At 33.8% G+C, this 22,416-nt stretch overlaps 1 protein-coding gene across 11 annotated transcripts in view; it reads left to right on the top strand.

Moving 5' to 3' along the window:
* Window positions 1–4,170: 4,170 nt before the first annotated feature.
* Window positions 4,171–22,416, top strand: part of LOC141544640 (ankyrin repeat domain-containing protein 26-like) — a 64,210-nt gene continuing 45,964 nt past the window's right edge. For 4 of the 11 annotated variants that reach the window (XR_012482723.1, XR_012482724.1, XM_074271038.1 and 1 more), the window contains exons 1-4: window positions 4,173–4,780; window positions 5,899–5,998; window positions 8,413–8,626; window positions 20,009–20,624. Coding sequence is in view for 9 of the 11 variants with exons in the window: in XM_074271038.1 (XP_074127139.1) it covers window positions 5,911–5,998; window positions 8,413–8,626; window positions 20,009–20,624 (918 nt within the window). In the remaining 2 variants the exon portion in view is untranslated. Of the gene's footprint in view, window positions 4,781–5,898; window positions 5,999–7,801; window positions 7,983–8,412; window positions 8,627–13,279; window positions 14,391–19,455; window positions 19,551–20,008; window positions 20,625–22,416 lie in introns of those variants that run through there. The other 7 variants (XM_074271037.1, XM_074271034.1, XM_074271036.1 and 4 more) reach the window with 7 other exon arrangements.

Here is a 22,416-nt window from a genome sequence, read left to right as displayed (position 1 = left end):
ATAGATGAGACACAGGAATATGGTAAAGAGGGTTCACAATTCATGTTGGAGACTGTATTTACTAGACCACCTCTAAAATTCCAACTGATGAGAGTTGGAATGTGGAAGTGCTCTGGATTGACAGTTAGAAAGTAGAGAATGTTTTTTTAAAAGCCCAGATTTACTTGTATTAACTTGAAAACTAATTTAATAGATTTAAAAATAACTTTAACTAGCTCAATTAATTTCAAGACTAAAAATAAATAAATTAATTAATTAATTAATTAAATAAACATAAATTCAGGAAGACAAAAATTTATAATTCTCTTTAAGAGTCACTGAAAAAGGCATCATTCCCTACCTCAATGGCAGTACTTACATATTGTGACTTCAGTTGCATGCAGACAGAAACATATTTACTGTTCTTTGATTAGTGGGACATAACCATATTAGACATATTAGTGAGAAACAGTAAAGCCATGGACAATTGAGAGAAAGTTTCCTTTTCTAAAAATTGTCATCTTTTACTTTTATATAAGCCTCTTTTCCCAAGATCTCACTCCTCAGCCATCTACTGAAACATTCTTCATCCCTACCTCAGTATTGCATGCAGTGTTCCACATTGATAATGCTCCACTTGACATATAAATAGGAAGTGGCACCCTCTCATCTCAAACCTGGACATTATAATTTCACAGTATTCAGTTGTGGGTATTTTATTGTCCTTAATAATTATATTATCGCAGTTATAATTTATATTGTTGTCCTGGTTGTCCTTACTTCATTTTGCATTAATTCATCTAAATATTCTCTTCCTCTTATGTAATTGTTATTTCTCACCATAGAAATGATGTTCTATTACATCAAGAAAGCCTAATTTTTTTTTTTTGCCATTCTTCAGTCAAGGATGCCTCAGCTACTTTATTTGCAGTTATCTGCTACTACAAAAAGTTGTTGCTGTGAATATTTTGGTTTTTAAAACTTTTCTTGACAGTGAGTAAAACTAACTCATTGGGGTATATGTTTAGCAGTTGGAGAGAGAAAATAATGGTAAAGTACCAGAGAAATTAGTATTCTTTGGAGAAGTTTGCTGGAAAGGGAAGCAAAAGAGGGTAAGTTTCAAGTGAACATTCTATTTAAGTTCTGTGAAATTTGTGAATAAGATGCTGGAATAAATTGATGTCAAAAATGATTACAAAATGTGCTTTTCCACACTAAATTCCTTCTTTGATACCTTATCAGAGTGGGAAAATGAAGTTACTAAAAGTTACATGTACAGAGGAATAGGTAAGTTTGTGAAGTCATTCGAGTTGAATCAAAGAATAATCTTCCTACCATTGTGATTGTTAGTTGCTCACTGTTTTAACTAGAATGCACAATCTCTCTATCTCTCTGTCTCTGTGTCTCTCTTTCACACACAAACACACACACACACACACACACACATACACACACACAGAGGAATGCATTAATTCTTTAGGCAGCCCATTCCTTTTTTAAATAAGTCTTAGTTGTTTGGAAGTTGGTTGCTTTTTGTGTTCTTTGTTTTTCATGTGTTGATCCCAAATTTGTTTATCTGTGCCTAGTCCTAGCTTTTAGAGGGTCAATTAAACATTATGTTTTATTGTACATTTGATCACAAATACTACTTCTCATCATGCCAGTTCTTCCTCTTCTCTTACTTATGGTAAAACATCTGCAGCAAACATCATCAGTTGCCATTTTTTTCACCATCCTGATTTCTCCTCTGGAAATATTCTCAGTGCTAATTGTCTTTTCTAAAGTATATCACCCAGGAATGAATATCTTCCTCAAACAGGTTCTGATCAGGGCATAGTATATGGAAAGAATCACTTCCCTCCTCCTGGATTCTATGAATACTTAGAATTCCACCTACAATCACATTAAGACTTTCTTTTGGTATTGTTGGCACATATCAAGCCTGCTTTGATAACTCCCTGATATTTTGCACACAAATTGTGTAATCGCAAGGATCTGCTTTTATGCGGCTGAAGTTTTCTTAGCCCAAATATAGGCAGGAAATGGGAACCATTGTAGGTGAAGAAAAGGTTGGGTAAGAAGCACATATTCCTAGACTAGAGAAGCACATATCTGACTAGAATGGGCCTTGTATTTTGAGGAGTGTGAGAAACTTTGTTGGATTAAGACTGTACGCCTGAAGATGAAGAAGCTTCACAGGTACACAGTGCAATTTAATGCACTACTAAAGAAGGGGACCATTAAAAGTTTCTGTTCTAGGGAATGATAAGATCAGCATCTTAGTTAAGGAAACTTAGTCTGGAAGTAAAATGTCACATATTTTAAAATAGAAAAAAATATGTCTCCCACTGTTTTCTTAGAAGTTTTCAATAAAGAATTATTTAAAGATCAACTTATGGTTGGTTTTTGCTTCTTGTTTTTGTTTTTTTTTTTTTTGTTTTTTCCCTGCAATTCTTCATCTGGTATCCTACTCCATAGTCGTGATGAGAGCACCTTAAATAAGACAAATAAATCCTTATGCATTAAGGTAAACTAGTACTGGACAAACTCATAGAAAAATATTAGCAATGTGTGCTTTTTCTCATTGTAGAAGACTGTTGTCCTGATGTCCTTTGTTCTGCCAGTTGAATGTTCTTTCTAAGTATTCTTTTGGTATGGGACATGCACTGAAGGAATGACAGGAAAGCTAATTATTCCTGGCAAAGCTAGAGGGCCCAGACTTCCCTTAATATGCTCATGCTACATTACTTGCCACTGTTTGGTGGTTGAAATTCTCCTTTTCTCAGTTATTATGAACCTGCCCCAGTGATAATACACTTTAATTGACTCATTGTGGTGACAGGGCACAGCAGAATTGACATGGGTCTATGAAAAGTATATCTTCACCATACATACCCAAGCATTAGTAATAATCCCAGTCTTGTAGTGAGAAGATTAAGGCTCAAGTCTTCAGTCTCCTAATGTTCTAGCATGGATTGAGAACTGGAAGGCAGTGCAGGGGTCATGTAGTCCAGGCTCCTAAGCGGTTTAGTCTCAGTCATACCAGTGAAAAAGAGGAAGAGTTGGGGTTTGAACTCCAGATTCAATTCACTTTCCACTGCACCACAAGGCCAATGTTAGCGGTAGACTCTAGGACATATCACACACACATTTGTAAAATAGGGATTGTTGTAAGGAAATTTCTTGTGCTATAGAAACATGAACTGTCATTATTCATCCAATGAATATATTATGTTTCTTGTGCATGAGTATTCTGCTTTTATTGCTTTTATTACAATAGCCTTCCCTATCTGGACTTAACAGTAGATATAGGGACAATGATGGGGGATATGGCTGGGTATATACTCTATTCAACTTACATTATTGTTAATGCAACAGTTGATTAAAATCACTGGAAAGAGAGAGAAGCCATTTTCTTCATCTACACTTTAACCATAATTTACTTCTTTCGAACTTAGTTTTCTCCCTCTAATTTGTAGGACATATCTTGTTATTTTTTAAACATCTAGAAAGAGCCAGTCATTTTTTCACAGCATTTGTGTCTTTAAAGTTTATAATTTTATATAATCACATTTAAGCTTCATACTCGAGTATTAAAGAGAATTTGTGGATAGTGTTATCAGCAGGAGTACTTTCTCTAGAGGGGAATATCATGGTTTTCTGAGTAGTTTCCACATGCTTTATTCCACAAGGTGTCCACTAATATCCTGGTATAACTTGTTTAAAAAGCATTAGTTACATAAAATGTGAAGAGCCTTATGCTAGGCTCTGGGAAAAACAAAACGGTGAATGAGATTAATATCTGACCTCTATATTTCAATATAATAAAAAGAAGCCAAGGTACATATAATTTGAATGACCAAAATATGATTATATTGATTACCATGCTTAATATTTTATAAAACTTAGAATAGAGTACAAGGTACTAGGCATAGTATTTTTGGAAGAATCATTTTATACTGACAGTCATAGTTTTCTGCTCATATTCTTGTCCTTTTAGAATCTTGATGACAAGCAGTTTGGGACAAACAATTGACTAAATAATTCATTAGTATTCTATTGCAAGTTAAGATTTTCTGACTCACCTTTATTTTGAGAGTATTCTCAACTAGTTATTAATTTTTAAATCAATTTAAATAAATTAATTTAATAAATTTAATAATAAATTTTAATAAAACATTCAGATGTTAATTCAGAATTTTTTTATTTCTTTTAAAAACTTTTTGACAGAAGGAACAATAGAGGTATAGAAATATGATGGAATAATATTATAATGACAACAATATGGTAAAGACAATTTTGAAATAATTAGGAACTCATCACTCTTGCCACCATAATGAGCCACCATAATTTCAGATGACAAATGATGAAACGTGCTACTCACCTAGATAGCTAAGGGATTCAAAGTATAGAAGGAGACAGATTTCTTTTTGGGGGGACACAGACAATGCAAAAATTTGTCGTTTTACTATGAATATTTGTAATGGATTATTTGTTATTCCCAGTTGTAAAGGGTTCCGATAGAAGGGTGAAAAAGTAGATTTTGAGCAATTAAAATATAAACATTTTTTAAAAAAAATTTACAAAGCACATCAAAAATACTTTTCAAGAGGCAAAAATAGGCATTTATTAAAAATTATGGCTATAAGATTAAATAGAAACATGAAAAATCATATGATTTTGAAATAAAAATGTATTGAAAATCAAATAATTACAATGACACACTTTTATTTATATTTATAGTAAAGTAAATTATTTGTCTTTTAGGCATGCCAAGAGAACATTCAATGAAAATAATAAGGTATTGTAAAAACTGCTAAAATAGATCTTAATTTAGAAAATGATACTATTTTCAATGAACAAATAGGATCCCTCTTCTGCATTTTGAAGCACAGGAATATTTAATCATAAAAAGGATATGTTTGGAAACAATCTTCAAGTGAACGTGTCCATTGTGAATGCCAGAAAACTAATTATATTTCTGGCTTTTCTTTCATTTCCCCCATAGATAAAATGAAGATTATTTGCTATCTGTAAGAGATATCTGGAAGGGTCCATAAGAGAGGCCAGGCAAGCACAGTTAGGATATAACCCAGGCCTATGGCCTGGAGATGCCCTGACATGAATGGCTATGGCTACATAGGGACTACCTTCCTGGGTGGCATGTCCCGCCTCTGCGGGAACCCTGAACACTCTAAAATTGCATCAGGAATGGGAAGTTTCTCCATCTCTGACTGGCTGTGCCTATGACCTCAGGGATCTGATATAGGCTCAATGGGGGAGGAACCCAACCCTTTTCAACTGGAGCTCTGCCAAGCAGAAGGAGCTAAGAGAGTGCAGGAAGTCTTAGAGTAGGATGTAAACCATGTGAGTAAAGTTCTTAAGCTTGCCTGAATAAACTCCCGGGTGCTCTGTTGTACCTCCACTGCATCCATGTGAGATAGCAGACAGAGGATTTCTGAAGGCTTCAGGAAGAGCTAAGCTTGATATTAATGTTTACCAGAGATTTCTCTGACAGCCTGGGAATTAGGAGAGACTAGCAATAGCAAATGCAATTATAGCATGTTGCAGATATCGTGACTAATTTGTGTAACTCCTCATGAGATTGCTAAATCAGCTTCTAGGTAGAGATGTGGCTTAGTGAATAATCAAGATCACCTGAATTTGAATCTGTTCCTGGGCTCTTCAGTAACTATATAATTATGGACAAATCACCTGACCTCTATTATAGCCTGTTTACTCATTTGTAAAATAATTATGGGTAGTGCTTTTCTCAAGAAATTTTTGTGAGGATAGCTGCTGTGAAAAGCTATAGACATATAGAAAAACTATAGAAATGTTAGCCATTGCTATCGTTTTCAAGTTTGTTTTACAATAATTTTACATAAACTTATTACCTTAACTTTATGTCTTCTATAGGATAAAGGAGAGATGTCTGCAGATACTCTTGATGACATCACTGAATCACTTGAAACAGATACAGTGAATTCTAATTTACCTCCCTCAATTTATACCAAGGGTAAGAATTGTTTTAAATTTTCTAATGGAATACCGGTGTTAAACAGAAACTAAGTCTGCACTTATATCCAAGAAGATAACACGAGTTCTATTCCACTGACCCATAGTAGAGTAGAGGTAACTTTGTGTTCTCTGGGAGGCTCTGGCATTGGCGTCTAATGTGTAATGTCTGGCAGATTTTGCCAAGCTAAAAAGGATCATTTTGGCTTCAGGGTGATGATTTTTCAGCTACAGAAGTTCTCATAGAGGAGTTATTATGTGTTTCAGTGCCAAAAGAATTATGTACCTACTGTGTGCCAAATACACAAATTTTAGAAAAACAAAATCCTTGTCCTCAGAGAGTGTGCAATGTACTAGGCAGAAAGAGCTTACATAAATAACTCTAATGGGAAAAATAAACAAATAATATATACTAACAAGTAAATAAAAAGTATAGTCATAATTATATGTGAGGTATAAAGTGGGAAAGAATGTCAGCTAGCAAGAATAAAAACAACTTTCTGAAGGTTTTAAAAATGAATATGAATTCATTAGGTCGTGGGAGTCCAGGAGAACTGGAATGAAAATCTCAAACATGGAAACTGTGAGCAAGGAGAAACGAAAATAACACTGAAAATCCAGTTTTACAAGACAGTATATAGCAAAAAGAAGTAAATATGAAAAGATAGGTATTAGGAATGTAGGACGATTAGTTTTGTGTGTATAAACAAATCACTTAATATTGGAGCTTCATTTTCTTAATCTGTAAAAGACTAACTTCACAGGATAATTTCAGAGAAATTATTTTGAAACCTATATGTGCTATATTATTTAATGTTTATTATACATACTGAATGCCAGCATACAGTATATGAATTTTACCTTGTTGATAATAGAAAAGCATTGAAGAAATTGACATTAGGTGATTAAAGTGATCTCGTTCATGGAAACAATGGGTAAAATAGTAGAATCTTTCTCTACGTGACCAAAAGTCGTAAGAATGTTACAGATTTTCTGCCTAGTTTTTATAATTCTTCTATCAGCATGTCATACAGGATATTGCACTAGACATGTTATCATGAATATTTAAGTACAAATTCTGCCTTATCTACCTATTAACTGTGAATCGCACCAAGTTCTCTAGCTTGTCTGTGATGGTTTCTTCTTTTGCTTTAAATCTTGCATCTCATGGAAGTGGATATCTTCAACAGCGAAAATAGCTAATCCAATTCCAATTGATCAGTGATGGACAGAATCAGCTACACACAGAAAAGGAACACTGGGAAATGATTGTAAACTATTAGCATTTTTTTTTTCTTTTTCTCCCCAGATTATTTTACCTTCCGAATCCAATTCTTCCTTTGCAACAATAACAACAAAATTCAGTTCTGAACATATATATATATATATATATATATATATATATATATATATGTTGTACCTAGGATATACTATAACATATTTAATATGTATTGGAATGCCTGCCATCTAGGGGAGGGGGTGGAGGGAAGGAGGGGAAAAATTTGGAACAGAAGGGAGTACAAGGGATAATGTTGTAAAAAATTACCTATGCATATGTACTGTAAAAAAGTTATAATTATAAAATTAATTTTTAAAATGACAAAAAATATTGCATATTAGATTTCCCCTACTGTCAATGTCAACTTCGGTACACATTACAAGCAGAGCCCAGAACAACATTGTTCTCCCCTACATCCTTGCTGTTTTAGTTCTGTTGAACAGTGAATCATATGAAGAATTGAATGTTGCCATGGAAAACCCAATAAACAAGTCTGTTAAATCTGGAACTTGATATGACCCATTTTTCTAATTCTGGATTTGGTCTAAATTTTTAAAAAATTTTCTTCTGGTGTTTCAGTTAAATGTTGGTTAAAGTTACCAGAACTCTGGCTAAGGAATAAATGAGGGAAGGATTTTACTGTATATGAATGATTTATATTATAAACTTCTAAAGGACAAGCAGTGTTTACATGTAACTATTTGAGGTAAAACACATTTATGATATTTTAAAAGTAATTTAGCATATTTTAATTCATAATCATAAATTACAATTTAATTATATAATGTATTTTATTCATCTTATTGTTGCCATTCACAGTATACATCAGGAAGTTTAATTTTCCCACATATTTTCTTATATAAAGAGGAATCCTGAGGTTTCAAATAGTGTTTTTTTTTAAATAAAATAATGTGTAACCTAAGAGATTCTGTTTAGCTGTCTACAATAACCCAAAGGAGGTTACTTTAAATTCAGTTTAAATTTATTGACAAAATGATATTTTGATATAATCTTAGGATACATATGTGGAGACTGTTTTATCAGTGCCAAAGAATCTGCATTCTAAATATTCTCCTACTGCCCCACAGATTTTAAAATCCTAATATGTTTCTTTACTTGTGTTTTTCTCTATACAGATTCAGATTACATTTGGGAAAAAAAGAAAGTACTTCCTATATATGAACCAGCAGTAGAATTTAAAAATTCAAAATGGACCCAAGTCAGAAGAAAAGTTAAGCTTTTAGAAAAGATGATTATTGGACTACGGGAAGAATTGTCAGAGAGAATGGAAACTAAATACCAGTTAAAGAATCGAAAAGCAGAATGTGATAGAAAACTCTATAGAAGCAGGTATGGATGGCATAAGTTTAAATCAAGGTTTGAAAGCATTACACTTACAATGAAACATTGTGACAGAAAATTTGAGGTTAAGAAATGAAAAATGAAAATTCTTTAAAATAATGTAATGAGCCCTACAATGAATCCCTTTAACTTAATGTGGTATAATCCATCTTCCTGTTTGGAATACTTTCCAATAGGTTTCCACCCTTATTTCATCATGTTATTTTTGAAGCACAGATTGCCCCTAATCAACATATATTTAACAAGTATCTTGTGTGCACCAAGCACTGTTGTGGGCACTGAGGCTCAAAGACAAAAATAAAGTGCCACGGGGAATTTTACAATCCATACAAGAATATAGGATGTAAATACAAATGTAAACACAATAAAGTCACAGAAATCTGGAGCAGGAAGCAGGGCCTGGTTTTCAAAGGAAAGGAGTAGCAGCAACTTCATGTAGAAGAAGGTAGGGAAACAGAATTTCAAAAGAATTTCAAAAGAAACAAGAAATTCTAATGGAGGGGGAGGTTAGAAAAGCAACAGTGCACTCCAGGCTGAGAAGACACGCTTCACAAAGATGTGGCTTTGGGAAAGAAGAGTTTTGTGTTGTCCTGTGTAGAAGTAAAAGAAGGACACTTTGACTGGATTGTAGACTGCAAGAAGGGGAGTAATGTATAATAAAGTTAGGAAGGTAGTTTCTGTTTCTGATATGCTATAAATATCTGCATATTCAAATTCCTCTGCAAATGTCCTAGTGCCCTGTTATATGCAGAATACTTTGTGAAACTTTAGGGCAGATAAGAGAAAAATATGACCTGGCCTGAGCTGTCAAGGAGCTTACACCCTTGGAAATGGTACTGTTTCTCTTGGTTATCTCATCAGCTCCTCATGAGTTCCTTTAATACCCTTGTGGAGGAATGGTTTCCACAGTGATATATACTCAGTGGTAGTCTTTCTCTTGAGCCCCTTCCATACGTCAGTAAGGTTTTTTGGACATCTCAAATGGGATGTGCCATATGCATCTTGGCCTTAACAGAATTATCTTTTCTCCCTAAGCCCTCTTCTCTTCTGAATGTCTCTATAATCAGTGACAGCACCTCCCTCCGATTCACCTAGGACTGCAACCTTAATAACAGCCTTATCTTCTCTTTTTGGTAATGACAAATTTTCTGCTTTTTGAGCATCTCTCATAACGTGCATTTCTGTCTAATAACAATCATCAGTACAATGCAGGCATTCTTTGCATCTTGCTTATATTATTGCACTTGCCTTTCTCTTTCTTTCTCTGAATAAAGACCTTCCACACACTAATCCATTCTTCAAAGAAGCCAAAGTGATTTTCCTCAAGCATAAATGTTACCATGTCATTACTCATCCTCTTCTAGGAGTATTGGCACCCTATCATCTCCAAGATCAAATAAAAATCCCTTTTCTTGCCTCTGAAAGGCCATTATAACTAGCCCTTTCCTGCTTTTCCAGATTTTTAAAAAATTATACCTTTTTAATGGGGAAATCAAACTATCACTTTTTGCAGATGATATGATGGTATACTTAGAAAACCCCAAAGACTGCTAAAAAGCTATTAGAAATAATTCATAACTTTAGCAAAGTTGCAGGATACAAAATAAATCCACATAAATCCTCAGCAGTTTTATACATTACCAACACAATCCAACAGCAAGAGATACAAAGAGAAATTACATTCCAAATAACGGTCCATAGTATAAAATATTTGGCAATATATCTACCAAAGGAAAGTCAGGAATTGTATGAGCAAAATTACAATACTCTTGCCACAAAAATAAAGTCAGATTTAAATAATTGGAAAGACATTAAGTGTTTTTGGATAGGCTGAGCAAATATAATTAAGTTGACAATACTCCCTAAACTAATAGTGCAATACCAATTAGACTCCCAAGAAACTATTTTAATGACCTAGAAAAAGTACCGACATAATTCATATGGAAGAACAAAAGGCCGGGAATTTCAAGGGAATTAATGAAAAAAAAATGAAGGTGGCCTAGCTGTACCTGATCTAGAACTATATTATAAAGCAGCAGTCACCAAAACCATTTGTTATTGGCTAAGAAATAGACTAGTTGATCAGTGGAATAGGTTAGGCTCACAGGACAAGATAGTGAATAAAAAGAGCTATCTAGTGTTTGACAAACCCAAAGATCCCAACTTTGGATAAGAATTCATTACTTGACAAAAACTGCTGGGAAAACTGGAAATTAGTATGACAGAAACTAGCCATGGACCCACACATAACACCACATACTAATATAAGATCAAAATGGATCCATGATTTAGGAACTAATGCAAACAAGATTAGAAGGGAAGTAACAAATTGGGAAAACATTTTTACAGTTAAAAGTTCTGATAAAGACCTCATCTCCAAAATATACGGAGAATTGACTCTAATTTATAAGAAATCCAGCCTTCTGCAATTGATAAATGGTCAAAGGATATGAACAGACAATTTTCAGATGATGAAAGTGAAACTATTTCCACTCATATGAAAGAGTGTTCCAAATCACTATTGATGAGAGAAATGCAAATTAAGACAACTCTGAGATACCACTACACACCTCTCAGATTGGCTAAGATGACAGGAATAAATAATTAACGTTGGAAGCGAAGTGGGAAAACTGGGACACTGATGCATTGTTGGTGGAGTTGTGAAAGAATCCAACCATTCTGGAGAGCAATCTGGAATTATGCCCCAAAAGTTATCAAACTGTGCATACCCTTTGATCCAGCGGTGCTGCTACTGGGCTTATATCCCAAGGAAATACTAAAGAAGGGAAAGGGACATGTATGTGCCAAAATGTTTGTGGCAGCCCTTTTTGTAGTGGCTAGAAACTGGAAAATGAATGGATGCTCATCAATTGGAGAATGGTTGGGTAAATTATGGTATATGAATGTTATGGAATATTATTGCTCTGTAAGAAATGACCAGCAGGATCAATATAGAGAGGCTTGCAGAGACTTACATCAACTGATGCTGAGTGAAATGAGCAGAACTAGGAGATCATTATACACTTCAACAAGGATACTGTATGAGGATGTATTCTGATGGAAGTGGATATCTGTAACATAGAGAAGAACTAATCCAATTCCAATTGATCAATGATGGACAGAATCAGTTATAGCCAGAGAAGGAACACTGGGAAGTGAGTGTAAACTCTTTGCAGAATCCAATTCTTCCTTTGCAACAAAAATAACAACAATAAAATTCGATTCTGCACATATATATTGTACCTAGGATATACTATAACATACTTAATATGTATGGGAATGCCTGCCATCTAGGGGAAGGTGTGGAGGGATGTAGGGGAAAATTCGGAACAGAAGGGAGTACAAGGGATAATGTTGTAAAAAAAAATTACCTATGCATATGTACTGTCAAAAATGTTATAAATATAAAATTAATTTAAAAATTTAAAAAAAATTATACCTTCTTATTTTCAAGATATATGCATTGGTAATTTTTCAGCATTGACAATTGCAAAGCCTTTTGTTCCAACTTTTCCCCTCTTTCCCTCCACCCCTGAGTTTCCCTTGGCAGGTAGATTCCTAAGCAATTTGTACTATCCATAGTTACTTTAAATGGAATTTCTCTTATAAAACTCTAACTGTTGGATTTTGTTAGTGATATATAAGAATATATATATATATATGTATGTATCTATATGTATATATATATATATACATATATATATGTATGTATCTATATGTGTATATATATATATACATATACATATATATATGTATCTATATGTGTGTATATATACATATATATATATATATATATATATATATATATATATATATATATATATATATATATATGAATGCTTATGACTTATGTGGGTTTATGTTGTATCCTGCAACTTTGCTAAAGGAATGGATTATTTCTAATAGCTTTTTAGTAGAAACTTTGGGGTTCTCTAGGTATACTGTCATATCATCAGTAAAGCATGAAAATTTGGTTTCCTCCTTACCTACTCTAATTCCTTTAATCTTTTTCTCAACTCTTATTGCCAAAGCTAGCATTTCTACTACAATACTGAATAGTAATGGCTATAGTGGGCAACCTTGTTTCACTCCTGATCTTAGTGGGAATGTTTCCAGTTTATCGCCATTACATATGATGCTTACTGATGATTTTAAATAGATGCTATTGATTATTTTAAAGAAAAGTCCTTTTATTCCTATATTCTCAAGTGTTTTTAGTAGGAATGGATGTTGGATTTTATCAAATTTTTTCTGCATCTATTGAAATGATCATATGGTTTCTGTCAATTTGGTTATTAATATGGCCAATTATACTGATAATTTTCCTAATAGTGAAACAGCCATGCATTCCTGGTATAAATCCTACTTGATTTGTATTATCCTGGGGATGATTTTCTATAGTCTTTTTGCTAATATCTTATTTAAGATTTTTGTATCAATATTCATTAGGGAGATTGGTCTATAATTTTCTTTCTTTCTTTTCAACCTACTTGGTTTGGGTGTCAGTACCATGTCTCTGTCATAAAAGGAATTTGGTAGGAATCCTTTATTCCCTATTTTGTCAAATATTTTATATAGCATTGAGGCTAATTGTTCTTTGAACGGTTGAGAGAATTCACATGAAAATCCATCTTGTCCTTGAGATTTTTTTAGGGAATTTATTAATAGCTCGTTCTATTTCTTTTTTTCTGAAATGGGAATATTTAAGGGATTTACTTTCTCATTTGTTAATATGGGAAGCTTATTTTTTTGGATGTAGTCATCCATTTCACTTAGGTTATCAATTTTATTGGCATAAAGTTGGGTAAATCTTATTATTTCTCTAATTTCCTCTTCATTGGTAGAAAGTTCTCCCTTTTCATTTTTTTTTATTAATCTATTTTTTTAATTTTCAAAATTATTACTTTATTGCTTAGTTGGGGGCAAAGCTGAATTTTTCTTTGAGGCTTTGGCTTACATATGTTGTGGTGTTCGTCTCTTGTCTTGAGTTGGTGTCTTGGGTGGCTCTGGCTCCATAACGGCTCTTTAGAATGAGTTTTTGTTTGTTTACTCATTGCAAACTTACTTCCTGAATTGGGACTTTGTGCAAAGGCCATGCTCTACATAGTTCTTTCTCAGCTCCTAGATTATGGAAGAAAGGCGATCATTTTCAGCGGATGTATTAGTCACAAGAAATCTCATTTGTTTAATGTCATTCTACAGCTCTTCAATTCTCTCCATCAGCTTTGCCTCCTTGGAAGCAGTTTCTAGCAGTAAGCATTCTTCTCTGTTCTCTCCATCATATGTGACCCGCTTATGGTTGCTGTGACATTCTGCTAATGCCTGTTTCAATTGATGCAGTTCCAGCCTATGGGACTCTAGTTCTGTTTCCAAGTCCCCATATTTCTGTTTCAAGTCAGCATTTTCCTCGAGCACTGCCAGGCCATATGTTGCAGCCTGGACTTTCTCCTGGGTTGTCTCCTGCAGCTCGCTGGATAACCGTTCCACTTCTGCTCTCAGAAGTGCCAAGACCCTTTCCTATTCCATAGGGGAGAAGCTGGGCCCGTGCCTCCTGAGGCCGGGGCAACCCCTCTCTCAGCCCGCAGAGCCCGGTACGGTGGTTTGAAACTCCTCTAGCTTCTTAACGGTCCCCTCGGGCTACATGGAGGCTACAGATTTGCCTGCTCGCTTGACCCGCCCCCTTCCCCCTTTTCATTTTTAAGAATAATAATTTGATTTTCCTCTTTCCTTTTTCTCATCAGATTTACCAAAGGTTTGTCTATTTCATTGTTTTTTTTTTTTAATAAAACCAACTCTTAGTTTTATTTATTAATTCAATAGTTTTTTTTTTTTCACTTTGAGTATTAATTTTAGAATTTCCAGCTTATTTTTGATTGGAATTTTTAAATTTTGTCTTTTTCTAGCTTTTTAAGTTGCAGCCCAATTCATTGATCTTCTCTTTCTCTATTTTATTCAAGTACGCCTCTAAGGATATAAAATTTCCCCTTATTACCACTCTGGCTGCATCCCACAAATTTTGTTATGATGTCTCATTGTTGTCATTATCTTGAGTGAAATTATTAATTTTGTCTATAATTTGCTGTTTCATCCAATCATTCTTTGAGATGAGATTACTTAATTTCCAATAATTTTTAGTCTATTTACCCCTAACTTTTTGTTGAATGTAGTTTTTATTGCATCATGATCTGAAAAAAAAAAAAACAAACAAACAAAAAAAAAAACATTTACTATTTCTGCCTTCCGGCATTTAATTTTGAGATCTTTATGTCCTAACATATGGTCAATTTTTGTATAGGTTCCATGAACTGTTAAGAAGCAAGTATACTCTTTTCTATCACCATTCAGTTTTCTTTAAAGATCTGTCATACCTAACTTTTATAATATCCTATTTACCTCTTTAATTTCTTTCTTATTTGTTTTGTGCTTTTATTTATCTAATTCTGAGAGTACAAGTTTGAGATCTCCCACTGTTACAGTTTTGCTGTCTGTTTCTTCTTGCAGCTCTCTTCACTTCTTCAAGACTGTAGATACTATACCACTTGGTGGATATATGTTTTTTATTGATATTGCTTCATTGTCTATGCTACCCTTTAGCAAGAAATAATTTCCTTCCTTAGCTCTTTTAATTAAATCAATTTTTGCTTTTGCTTGATCTGAGATAAGGATGGTTACCCCGCTTTTTTTTTTTACTTCAAATGAAACATAATAGATTCTGCTCCAGTCGTTTACTTTCTTACTTTCTCCCTTCTTTAAATGTGTTTCCTATAAGCAAGATATTTTAGGATTCTGACTTTTGATCCAGTCTGCTATCCACCTTTGCTTTATGGGAGTGTTCATCCTATTCACATTTACAGTTAAAATTACTAATTCTGTATTTCCTGCCATCTTATTATCCCCAGATTATGCTTTTCTTTTTCTTGCCCTCCTTTACCCCCTTTCCCAGTATAAAACTTATGGGCCCCATTTTCATCATGCAATTTAGGATCCCTCCCTTCTCCCTTTGAATCCCTTCCCCTTTCTTGTACCCTTCCCTTATTATGCTTTTCTTTTTCCCTTTTCCTCTCCCAGTTTTTAAAATGGTAAAAGAAGATTTACTCTAAAATAAATAGGTCAATTATTTTCTCTTTGAGCGAACTCTGATGAGAGTAAGACTCACACAATGTTCCTCCCCTCTCTAAATTCCCTCAGACCTGATAGGTTTCCTTTGCTTCTTCGTGGAATGCAGTTTCCCTCTTTTTATCTCCCCTTTTCCCTTTTTCTGACACAATCCCCTTTCCATTTAGAATTCCCTTTTTTATGTTATATCAGTAAATTCAAATTATATATGTAGTCTTTGTGTATATCCATGAGAGAAATACAGTTCTCAAGAGAGTTCTTTTACCTTTTTCTGCTTTTCTTGAGTCATCTGGTTTTTCCTTAGAAACAAATGGAATTCATCTGTTTCAATAAATGTCCATTTTCTTCCATGGAAAAAATGCTCAGCTTAGTTGGGTCGTTTATTTTTGGCTTCATTCCAAGTTCTTTTGCCTCTTGGAATATCAGATTGCAGGTCCTAAGATCCTTTAATGTGGAGGCAGCCAGATATGAGTGATCCTGATTGTGGCACCTCAGTATCTGAATTGTTTTTTTTTTTTCCTGGCTGCTTGTAATATATTTTCCTTAGTCTGATAGTTCTGAAATTTGGCCACAATATTCCTTGATGTTTTTATTTTAAGGTCTTTTCCAGAAGGTGCTCGATGAATTCTTTCAATGCCTAGTTTACCTTCTGATTCTATTACATCTGGGCAGTTCTCTTTGATGATTTCCTGTAAAATAGTATCTAGGCTATTTTTTCATCATAATTTTTGAGAAGGCCAATAATACTCAGATTATCTCTCCCAGATTTATTTTTCAGGTTTAATGTTTACCAAATAATTTTTCATTTTTTTTGGTTTTACTTGAATAATTCTTGATATCTCAATGAATTATTCATTTCTATTTGTTCAGTTATGATTTTTAATGAGTTATTTACTTCATTAGCTTTTTAAACTTCTTAATGTATGTGTCCAATCGAGATTGTAAATGAGTTGTTTTGCTCTATGGAAATTTTTTCCATTTCACTAATTTTATTTCTTTTTTTAGTGAGTTATTTTCTCTTTCCAATTCACAAATTCTACTTTCCTGAGAGTTCTTTACCATTTCTAATTCACAAATTCTGTTTCTTTGCAATTCTTGGGAGTTCTTTATTTTCCAATTCACATTTCAGGAAGTTGTTACTCTCTTACATAGCTACTTTTCCTTTCCCCATTTTTCTTCTATCTCTCTTTTAAGATCTTTAAATGTTTCTTCTAGGAGAGCCTTTTGTAATGGGACCAGGTTAGATGCCCCTTTGGCGTATTGTCTGGAGACTGTCTGGTATTAGTCTCCTCAGGATGGAAAACCTATTCTCTTTCTGTATAGAAGTTATCAATCATTCTTGTGATTTTTTTTACTCATTTTTTTAAAGCCTGTATGGTCTGCCTTCAGGGCAAAGAGGTTACCAGCTTCCTCTGCAGAGCAGGGATCGATATATAGAGAGTAGCTGTCCTGCAAATGGGCTGCAAGGAGTGTCGAGGCATGGGAGTGCTCTGAAAAAAGTTCCCCACCAGAAGTGACTCAGGCCTAGGTATTTTGGGGCTGAGCAGGGGAAGTGCCCAGTGAAGAGCCCCATGGTATGGATTAGTGACTGCCCAGGGGCTAGAGGCTGAGCAGTGAAAGTGTCACGATCCCAAGCCAAAGCCCTGCTGTGGGGCTGTAGCTATTAGCAGTTGACCAGTGAATAGCCTCTCAGTGACTGGAAGTGTCTCTGCCCAGGGATGCACACTCATGCTTCAGAAGTTCTATTGCCCCAGGCCACCGAACTTGCCACTTTGCAGATAAGAGGCTATCCCCGGGCTGCACCCCTCTGCCATACAAATTTGTGACTGCCCCAGCCTGTGCTGCAGAATGTAGCTTCCCAGTTGAGCTGTGGTAGGTGCTGAATCACTTCCAGTTTTGGGTGGGTATAGACAGATCTTGTTAGGTTCTGGCATTTTTTACAGTATCCTCTACCTTTGGCTTTAATGTCTCTATTGTTCTACTACTTTGTAATCAAGGCAGAGCAGTAAGCCTATGGCAGAGTCGTTTCTGTAAATTTTCTAACCACAGAGGCCACCCCCTCCAGTCTGCTCAATATGCCAACCTCTAGTTCTATCCCTGTTTGCGCTGGTCTGTTCCCACTGCTCAGAACAAACCTTTTCTGGTGTTCTTCCAAATTATCTTTGGCTGGCAAGTTGTTGTACTTCTACTCTTAGTGAATTTTACCAGTCAAGTGCTATTTTTGAGGCTCAATTGAATAATTGGTCGGGACGCTATGAGAGGAGCTTAGAAAGTTGCATGTGTCTTCGCCACCATCTTAGCTCCGCCCTTTTCCAGTTTTCTCACATTTTACTCCTCTTCCTAACTCTGAGATCCAGATCTACTGGCTCACCTGCTATTCTTTTTCTTCATTGTAAGACCACATTCCCCTATGGTACACAAACATATGTTTGAATATTTATTTTTTAATACATATTGAGTTCCAAATTTTCTCTCTTTTTCCTCCTCCCCCCCCCCCGTAAAATATTAACCGATTTGATGTTGATTTTTTTAGATGTTGTCATGTAAAACATATTTTCATATTAGGCATGATGTGAGAGAAGAACAATTTAAATGGAAAAACAAAACAAACAAACAAAAAAAAAACATGAAACATCTAAAGTGAAAATCATATAATATGACCTTCATTCAGGCTTCATCAGTTCTTTCTCTTGATATGGATAGCATTTTTCATCATGAATCCTTTGAGATTATCTTAGATCATTGTATTGCTGAAAAGAGCTGAGTTATTGATAGATGATCATGACCCAATATTGATGTACAGGGTGGTAATTCTGATCACTTAACCTTTTATCATTTCATATAAGTCTTTCCAGGTTTTTCTGAAATTTCACTGCCTGTCAAATTTTTAGTGCCTTTAGTAATGATGTGCCTTCTTTTCTGATGTTACCTCTCAAATATTCAATATGTAACTTGCTTTCATGAATGTTATTGATATGTTTTGAGGACTTAGAATATAAGCACCTAGAAGGGAGGGATTAGTGTTTTTGACTTTTTTTTTGACTTTTGACTTTTATCCCCAGTGCTTGGTATATAGGAATGAATGCTTGTTTACTGAAAATAACTGACTTATTAAGAGTTCTATGCTATACAATAAAAGTTTATAAACAGCATGCATAATCTCCATTGACTTTCTTATGGGAGTATTTGAGAATTATTTCTTCCTCACAATATAAATGATCCTTTATATTTTCAGTAGGATAGTCATTCCATGTGATTCTAATCTAACACTTTTGAAGGTTAATCTCCTTATTTTTAATTATACTTAGTTTATTCTCTCATTCATCATTGAAATATGTGAAAACATTGTCTCAATACCTCCATCATGGAGGGTTGTGAAATACTGAAAGTAATTAGTCAACAATAGGAACACCTTAGCACGAGTCTAATCAAAGTAGGTCTTCTTAGTTTTCATTTCAAATTCTGATTACCACTCCAGACAATTGTCTTCATCAATATAAATAGTATAGGCAGGGTTCTTGACTTCTCAGTGGCTCAGACACCTCCATTTAGCATGCAGTCTACATCTTCAAACCTTAAAATAGTGGTACAAGCAGACTGTAAGCCGATGTTTTGACTAGTATTGGATTTGAAATACTGGTGGATATCTGAAAAATTACAAAAAGAATCTTGATGGATTTGTCTCTTTTCAACAAAAATGAAGTTTTTCAGATCAATTCCAGTAGAAACGTGAGAGAGAGAGAGAGAGAGAGAGAGAGAGCCATCTGCATGCAAAAGAACAGTGTAGAGACTGAATGTAGGTCTCAACATCATATTACCTGTATTTTTAGTTGTTGATGTTTGCTTGTTTTCTTTACTTCCCATTTTTCCCTGTTTGATCTGATTTTTCTTGTGCAGCATCATACATTTGGAAATATGTACGGAATAATTGCACATGTTTAACATATATTGTATTACTTGCCATCTAGGGGAAGGGGTGGGGGCACAGAAGGGAGAAAAAATTTCAGAAACAAGATTTTGCATTATCTTTGCATGTATTTTGGAAACAAAAACGTATTTAAAAATGCAATACAATAGAACAATATTAAATAAAAAGGAATCCTGAAAATTAGAATGAAAGTTTCTCTCACAAAGTTCAATGCAAAATTTCCTTTTGATTATTTTAAAATTTTATCCATTTTAGTAATTTTTCAAGACTATATAACACAATTACTTACAATTATTTTTTTTTCCAAATGCAATACTGAACTCTAGATTGGAAGGTGAAAAACAAAACAGAGAAAAACTACAGACACAAATGCATTACCCTTCTTGTGCAAGTTCTGCTGTGCTTGAAGAGGAAAGTCAAACATCAAAACTAAACCTTCAGCGAAAACGAGATAAATGGCTTCTTTTAAAGGACAGCCTAATAGATAAGATTGACATCCTGACAATTGAGCTTTCTAAACTCGAAAATGAGATCTACCAAGTAAATAATGACCATAGAATGAAGACATTACTTTTAGAACAAACTCAGAGACAATTAAAAGAGTTCAAAGATAAATTAAAGCAACTCAAAAACGAAAAATCTATACAACAGAAAAACTTGAATAAATTAATTTTCAAAGAAGAGTCCCTGCAAGAAAGATTAGCCCAAATGCAGAAGAAAATTCAGCTGCTTCAGAAACCTTTTGAAGATTCCCAAAACAAAGGGGTCTTCATATCAAAGGGTGTCCAGGTGCAGTTTAAGGATAGCCCCATGACTTTTTGTGCTGATACTGCAAAAAAAGATCCTGTGCTAGAAGAGAGAAATAAAGAGTCAGCTGATGAGAGATGTATTTCTTTAAGAGACAAACTAGGTAAACTTGAAAATGAGAACTCAAAAAACAAGGTAAGTCTTTAAATATTGTCTGACAAACATTTAATATTTTGAAATGAATTTCAAAGATATTTTGATCAAGATAAATTAGGAATTTGATTTTCTGATATTAGTAACTTTCAATGTAAAATTTCTGATATGCAAAAAAGGACGATGAGAAAGCATTCATGATAAAAAAAAAAACAAGCCAATATCCATTTTTTAGATAAGATGACTAATTTTGATTAAAAAATATTGTGTGCGTTAGCCCATGAAATTTTAAATGCATTATAGCAGTTAGTGAGTGTAGATAGAGTTAAGCACTTTTAAGTAGATACTGATCAACTTGTAGTTCTAATAATTTGCCTAGCATTCCATGTAATGCTGCAATGGAATAAATCATTTGACTCACGGAAACAAGATAAATCCTGAAAAAATATTCTAGGCATAATGTAACAATTCAAATGAGGCATCTAAACTGAGATACTGTTGGACATTACCATTCATAACCATTGAAACATGTTTATCAATCTGAATAGTTTTAATTCAAACTAATATGAATTGATTTTTTAAATATTAAAAAGCTGATCATATTTTTAATAAAATCATAAAGATTACTAACTATGTTTCTTTAGAATTTAGGACAACAGTTCTCTTCAAAGAGACTGTGATTGTGCATTAAGAATTAATTTTGGTGTGTGGTAATAGAGCCATTTTTTAAAGTTTGCTTTTGATTCCCTACTACATATTTATTGTTTATGTCAGTATTTTTTCACTGTTTTTACTAATACTTCTTGCATGATTTCCAGAATTGCAGTTTATGGCATCAGTCAGTGCCTTTCATTTACTGAAAATTTAGCTTTTTTACTGTCTAATAGCAGGTCTCATTTTCTCTGATGCTTATCACGTTTGCAATAAGTGGAATACTACCAACTATAGCACTGTGCAGCAATTTCAGATGAAAAAAATTATATTTTATATTTAGTTTTTATGATCAGGTAGTTGGATATAGATTCATTTCATAGTGGAATTTAATGTTTTTGTACTGATTCAGTTATTTTTGTCAATTATCTTTAGACAATTTTACATTTGTATCTCTTCCTTATTTCCTTTTGAAATATTACTAGAATTTAGTTGACTTTTTACAAGATAATTAATCGTATCTAATGAGATAAAAATGTTAAATGCATTTTACTTTTTAGTTACACTTACTATTGTCACAAATGCAATAGTTTTCTTTATAATGAAACTACACAGGCTTTTTATAATGCATGAATATTAATACACACATATATATTCTTGTATTTTGTGTGTATATGTATATTTATATATGTTTGTATGTTGGTCTTCTACTAGGTTAGAGAATGAAATGAATTTATTTCCCTTTTTTTGTAATCTTGCACCATACTGTATATCTATAAGTGAAAGAGCTACCATATTTTCTCTAATTTTCCCCATTTTCTGTCCATTGACTGGAAGATTGGAATCAGGAGTATAATTTATAACCTTGTATAAAAAGGAACTGCTTTAAAGACTTAACAGGGGCAGCAGCCCCTCTGTCCCGTTCCTTCTTCCCCCCTCCCTTTTTTTTGTTGTTTCTGCTTTCATCAAATCAGATCAATCCCTTCAAGTAATTTTGTCATGCCTGACAAGCCTAACAGTGATCAGATGATAATTCTCCAGGGGAAACTATGCAAGGAAAGAAAATTCATCTTCTTCTCATAAATGTTCTTATTCATATAAGGGCACGTGCAAAGAACTTTTTTTTGAAAAAGAGAAAGGAAAAAACCTAATGTTTCTATCAGATATAAGAAATTATATAGTC

This window comes from Sminthopsis crassicaudata, chromosome 5 (genome assembly GCF_048593235.1).
Source record: "Sminthopsis crassicaudata isolate SCR6 chromosome 5, ASM4859323v1, whole genome shotgun sequence".
In the NCBI taxonomy this organism is placed as follows: domain Eukaryota; kingdom Metazoa; phylum Chordata; class Mammalia; order Dasyuromorphia; family Dasyuridae; genus Sminthopsis; species Sminthopsis crassicaudata.
This window is presented reverse-complemented; position numbering and strand designations above follow the sequence as displayed.